We start from the raw sequence: 6,734 nt of genomic DNA, 5'->3' as shown, positions 1-6,734 counted from the left end.
GCCACAACACGCACAACCTTGAGGCGGATGGGCTACAACAGCAGAAGACCCCACCGGGTACCACTCATCTCCACTACAAATAGGAAAAAGAGGCTACAATTTGCAAGAGCTCACCAAAATTGGACAGTTGAAGACTGGAAAAATGTCGCCTGGTCTGATGAGTCTCGATTTCTGTTGAGACATTCAGATGGTAGAGTCAGAATTTGGCGTAAACAGAATGAGAACATGGATCCATCATGCCTTGTTACCACTGTGCAGGCTGGTGGTGGTGGTGTAATGGTGTGGGGGATGTTTTCTTGGCACACTTTAGGCCCCTTAGTGCCAATTGGGCATCGTTTAAATGCCACGACCTACCTGAGCATTGTTTCTGACCATGTCCATCCCTTTATGGCCACCATGTACCCATCCTCTGATGGCTACTTCCAGCAGGATAATGCACCATGTCACAAAGCTCCAATCATTTCAAATTGGTTTCTTGAACATGACAATGAGTTCACTGTACTAAAATGGCCCCCACAGTCACCAGATCTCAACCCAATAGAGCATCTTTGGGATGTGGTGGAACGGGAGCTTTCGTGCCCTGGATGTGCATCCCACAAATCTCCATCAACTGCAAGATGCTATCCATCAATATGGGCCAACATTTCTAAAGAATGCTTTCAGCACCTTGTTGAATCAATGCCACGTAGAATTAAGGCAGTTCTGAAGGCGAAAGGGGGTCAAACACAGTATTAGTATGGTGTTCCTAATAATCCTTTAGGTTTGTGTATAATCTTATACTGTATCTTTCATGTGACAGTAGTGAGTGTGCAGCTTGTATAACAGTGTACATTTGCTGTCCCCTCAAAATAACACATCACACAGCCAATAATGTCTAAACCGCTGGCAACAAAAGGGAGTACAGCCCTAGGTGAAAATGTCTTATTGATTATATAAGTAAACACATGATGAGCCATGTATGATCAGAGTCAAATTCCTCATGTGTGTACACATACACAAAGCTGATTCTGATAAGGAAAATGTACTGAAAGTATTAAAAATAAAAGTACTAAATGCAGACAAATGTCCCATGTGACTGTTATACTAGTACATATTATATAAATATACTATTACTCATGCATTAATGTAAAAGCAGGATTTTACTGTTTGTAATTGTTGAAGCTCATTTTGTATCGGACTCCAACTAATAATCATTTTTATTCTGAATTATTTCATTATGCTGATTATTTTCTCCATTAATCAACTTATTGTAAAAAAATTCTGAAATGACCAAGAAATGGCGTCACTATTGCCCAGAGCCCAAAGTCACACTTTTAAAATGCTTGTTTTGTCCAACCCTCAATATTATTAGAACACTACATTTAAATTATTAAAATAATACATTTGTGAAGCTGAAAACATGAAATGTTTTTGCATGAAAAATGATTAATGATTAAAATAGTAGCCAACACATTTTCTGTCACCCGACTAACTGTTGGGTATTTTCATTTATAACAAAAGGGCACATTTTATAAACTCTTATACTCATATGTTTTGGGTGTAAAAATCTTAATTTGTAAAGTAACTACTAAAGCTGTCAGATAAATGTTGTGAAGTAAAGAGTATTAAATATCACCCTCTGAGATGTGGTGGAGCAGAAGTAGAAAGTATAAGTACCTCTAATTTGTACTAAAGTAAATGTACTTATTGTCCACCACTGTTTATTTAGTAGTAAAAATATTGCGCAGTAAAATAGTTTCTGTCAGTGCAGCGTAGAAATAGGAAAACACAAGGGTGTAGACCCAGAAGCAGAAGTGTGAGGCAGAGCAGGTTCAGTTTGATGGTTTTAATAATAAGCACAAGGTATACAGGTGTACGGTGCTGTGAAGCTGGTACGCTTTCCAAAACCTGGGCTAACTAATCGAGATGGGAGCAGGCAAAGAGCAAAATCTATAATGTGTTATTTAAAGGTTGAAAGCACAGGAACACGCTGGAGATGGGATCTGGAACAAGGGAAGCACCGAACAATATATCAGAACTGACCCAGCAGCTCAGCAACTGCTAATTTAGCCAGTTAGCTGGAGCCACTGAATGTTTGGCATTTCTGCTTGGAAAAATCACTAAAAGGATTAATTGATTTTCAAAACATTTGTGTCTAATCAACTAGTTGTTGCAGATTTATTCTGATCCATTACAGGAGGTCTATGAGGAAAGAAATACATTTCCCTCAATTAAACGTTAAAGCTCGTCCTTTTCTTGTACTGGTTCCCCTCTCCTTTGTCTCCTTCTAGTCCTCGTGGAAGACCTTTCCATCCGACTGCTTCTTCCAGCTCAGTTTGACGTCTTCATTCACCCCCTGGTCCTTCAGCTTCTGTTGGAGCTGAGATACAAAGCATTACATTACGAACCTGGTTTGCTAAATGCTTATTGACATTCTGCATTGTTATTTACACCGATCAGCCATAACACAGGTGAATCTTAGGTTATCTCATCACCATGGCACCTGGCAGTGGGTGGAATACATCAGGCTGCAGGTGAACATTGTCTCCTCATAGTTGATGTGTTAGAAGAAGGAAATATGGGCAGCGTGAGGATGTGAGTGACTTTTTCAAGGGCTAAACTGTGATGGCTAGACGACGGCTCTGGGCAATGTTCTGCTGGGAAACCTTGGGTCCTGCCGTTCATGTGGATGTTATTTTAACATGAACCACCCACCTAAGCATTGTTGCAGAGCACGTACACCCTTTAATGGAAACTGTGTTCCCTGATGGCCTCTTTCAGCAGGATAATGCTCCCTGCCACACAGCAAAAATGGTTTGAGGAACACAACAACGAGTTCAAGGTGTTGACTTGGCCTCCAGATTCCCCAGATCTCAACCCAATGGAGCATCTGTGGGATGTGCTGGACAAACAAGTCCGATCTATGGAGGCTCCACCTCGTAACTTACAACACTTACAGGATCTGCTGCTGACGTCCTTGTGCCAGATACCACAGCACACCTTCAGAGGTCTAGTGGAGTCCCAGCCTCGACGGGATCACGGCTGTTTCGGCAACAAAATAGGTGACCTACACCATATGAGGCAGGTGGTCATAATGTTATGGCTGATCTGTGTACATGAAGCTCATCTGGAGGCTATGTGGTAGGTGCAATCCGCCTGCTTGACCTTCTTCCGCCTGATTTCTTCTGTTGTGAAAATGTTCTGGCTTTTCTCAGATAGCTAGATTGTATTTGTGTGGCAGTTTCTGCCGAGTGTTGCTGAGTGTTAACTAGTCACAACGCTATCACGCCTACAGAGTGGCACTATAGACATTGATTAACTTTATTCATTGACTATACTTGAACTGCTGCAACGCAGATGTATAAAGTCTTATCTTATTTTAATTTGCTGTCATTTGGTTGTTCTGTTTTTACATTAAATCTGAAAGGTCCAACATGATTTACCTGCATCAACATTCCTTCCATCACAGCAGGGTCGTTCAGATCCAGAGAGGAGTCCTTTCTCAGCAGACGCAGTTTCATCACTTGCTTTGTCGTAACTGTGGGGGGGAAAAAAATCTCTTCTGTTTATATAATATTGGCTTTCCCCATAATTTGTTCAGTTCAAACATTGACAGGGGAAATGTGTTAGTTACATCCTCCATCTGTTCCATATTTTCAGACTGCATGCTCACTTTCCAAACAATTTCATGAAACTGATGAGCATTAACATGTGTTTTTTATTGTCCCATTTGGGACAGTTAATGCTTAAGTTAACCCAGATATAAATAAAGACACTATTTGAATCCTGGGTTACCACTCACCAAGACTGTAGCAAATGAATGGTCTCCTCCAGTCACAGGTCCAGTCCTCCCAGGCTCCAGAATAGCTAAAGGAAGCTGCCACACAATTCGCATAGAAGCCATTAGGTTCCCCGTTGTCCTGTCTCCAGTACCTAAATGAGGAGTTACGTCCATCTGACCACTTCCAGGAGTCTCTGAAAAGGCCGATCCAGGCTGGTTGTCCTGCAGGTACCAGCAGATTTACCTTCTGGTTCTCTGTCATGTTTCTCACACTGGCCAGGTCAGTGTAGTGTTCTCTGCAGTAGCTCTGGGCCTTGGTCCAAGTCAGGGAGGTTTCGGTGAGGACAAATGTCACATTCGGCCCTGAAAATAGACCACAGTGAAGTGTTGTGTGGAAATGAACTGGCGACAACTTACAACGAACTTATGGATGATGTACAATAAGAATCGAGCCAATGTGATGGACAGAAATCCAATCTGAGGCTACGTTCAGACTGCAGGACTTAATGCTCAATTCAGATTTTTTTCCCCAGATCAGATTGTTTTTGTTTGACAGTTCACATTATTGTTTAAATGTGGCCCATATCAGACTCCAGGGTGAACTGTCCGTGGCCTGAAAGTGACCCGCATGCACAGAAGAACAATACAATGTCACACATAAACAAGGAGCAACATAGCTCCGGTTAGCTCGCTGGAGACTCAAGTTTTTCATTGTCCTCTCGCGGGTTACATTTCTCCCGAATTATCAAATGTTCACAACTTTCTGTTCTTTTCATTACGGATTCCAGCCATAATTTACTAAATGAACATCATGCTGTGTTGAAGAAGACTTGAAACTAGCGACTGAGACCAGAAACTCATCAGGAAAGTGTTTACTGAGGGAATAAATCGGCTGAGAAATAGAAACATTTTGCCATTATTTCTAATGGAACCAGAAGTGTCGCCCTCTGCTGGCCGTTCAATAGAATGCAGGTTTCAGGGACTTCCGCGTCCGCATCAGATCGCTCGGACAAATAGCATTCACATAACTCCGGTCCGGTGGATTTCAAGTGGAAGAAAGTGAATTTGTGTGCAGATTATAGCGAGGTAGCGAAGAAGGATAGCCACATGTTTAATTATGGCTTTTGTGGAGCTTTTTCGTTCACCGCAGCTCCGTCTTCAGCAGAACTGGGACAACAAACCGCTCTAGAGTGACGTCAAAGCTGCATCGAGTCTGGACACTCGATCTGTATCAGATTTGGACCACATATGAAAGTGGCCCAAAACCGAACTAGAAAAGATCAGATTCCATTTAAAGCCTGTTCAAACTAATATAAAAAGATCAGATCTGAGTCACATTTGGGCAAATAAATCGGATTTGGGTCACTTTGGCATGCAGTCTGAACGTAGCCTAAAGCATTATAAGGGAAATGATCAATAGATTTTTGATCATTGCAGTAAACAGCCACAGTCATGGGCAAATGCACTTGCAAAACCAAAAAGTCAAAGACATTGTCAGCTAGATAACTGTTGAGTATTTTGTAAGATGACCCCCTTACTCACACTTAAAAAAACGTTACTCAGCTCCCTTCTTTAATCAATATAATAAACTTTATTTATACAGCACAACAAAGCTGCAAAGTCCTCGGCATGGTTGAAAAACGATTTAAAACATTTCAGGACTGAAGCAAATAAAATCAGGTAATTTAAATGATTCACACAACACGTAAGTTGGTAATTCAGCTGTGCACTAGAATTAATAAAATAACTTTTTTTTAAAAGAAGAAGTTTTGAGAATTGATTTGAAAGAAGTCACTGATCCAGCAAGCCTCCGGTTCTCGGGCAGGGAGTTCCAGAGCTGAGGGGGCCCCAAACTACAAAAGCCGGGACTTAGAGAGCAGAGAAAGAAAAGACCTGCTTTTTGAGATGTTTCTCAATTAATAAAATAATGTTGGAACAACATTTATAATCTGTTTTCAAACAAAAGGTCAGAGTCAAATATTACACCCAGGTTTCTGCCTCCAGGTTTGATATTTGTAGACAGGCATTCAAGATGTGTCTCTAAAATAGTGACATACGTTTGGGGGCCGATGATGACAACGACGAAATTGTGTAGCTGGAGAAGGATTGGTGACATGCAGCACTTTATACCTTCAACCATTTTTTTTATGTAACATTAAATGTGTTTGTCGTCGGCATAACAGTTCAGGATTTTGTGTTTTTGCACGATAGTGGCAACATATACAGGTGCTGGTCATATAATTAGAATATCATTAAAAAGTTGATTTATTTCAGTAATTCCATTCAAAAAGTGAAACTTGGATAATGTATATATTGATTCCACACAGACTGATATATTTCAAGTGTTCATTCCTTTTAATTTTGATGATTATAACTGACAACTAATGAAAACCCCAAAATCAGTATCTCAGAAAATTTGAATATTGTGAAAAGGTTCAATATTGAAGACACCTGGTGCCACACTCTAATCAGCTAATTAACTCAAAACACCTGCAAAGGCCTTTAAATGGTCTCTCTGTCTAGTTCTGTAAGCTACACAATCATGGGGAAGACTGCTGACTTGACAGCTGTCCAAAAGACGACCATTGAAACCTTGCACAAGGTGGGCAAGACACAAAAGGTCATTGCTAAAGAGGCTGGCTGTTCACAGAGCTCTGTGTCCAAGCACATTAATAGCGAGGCGAAGGGAAGGAAAAGATGTGGCAGAAAAAAGTGTACAAGCAATAGGGATAACCGCACCCTGGAGAGGATTGTGAAACAAGAGATTCACAAAGAGTGGACTGCAGCTGGAGTCAGTGCTTCAAGAACCACCACGCACAGACGTATGCAAGACATGGGTTTCAGCTGTCGCATTCCTTGTGTCAAGCCACTCTTGAACAAGACACAGCGTCAGAAGCGTCTCGCCTGGGCTAAAGACAAAAAGGACTGGACTGCTGCTGAGTGGTCCAAAGTTATGTTCTCTGATGAAAGTAAA

The 6,734-nt window shown here is 41.2% G+C and overlaps 2 protein-coding genes across 3 annotated transcripts in view; both read right to left on the bottom strand.

The window, feature by feature from the left end:
- The window catches only part of LOC123974652 (protein NDRG3-like), a 165,252-nt gene that overhangs the window by 56,080 nt on the left and 102,438 nt on the right, over positions 1-6,734 (bottom strand). The window lies entirely within an intron of this gene.
- LOC123974653 (macrophage mannose receptor 1-like) overlaps positions 1,811-6,734 on the bottom strand; it is a 31,855-nt gene continuing 26,931 nt past the window's right edge. Inside the window, exon 6 of the mRNA XM_046055491.1 lies at positions 1,811-2,272. Within this exon, the coding sequence (XP_045911447.1) occupies positions 2,267-2,272 (6 nt within the window). The 3' untranslated portion in view covers positions 1,811-2,266. The remainder of the gene's footprint in view (positions 2,273-6,734) is intronic.

The sequence above is a fragment of the Micropterus dolomieu genome, linkage group LG08 (genome assembly GCF_021292245.1).
Source record: "Micropterus dolomieu isolate WLL.071019.BEF.003 ecotype Adirondacks linkage group LG08, ASM2129224v1, whole genome shotgun sequence".
NCBI lineage: Eukaryota > Metazoa > Chordata > Actinopteri > Centrarchiformes > Centrarchidae > Micropterus > Micropterus dolomieu.
The sequence above is the reverse complement of the archived record's forward strand: the minus strand, read 5'-3'. Positions and strand labels throughout refer to the sequence as shown.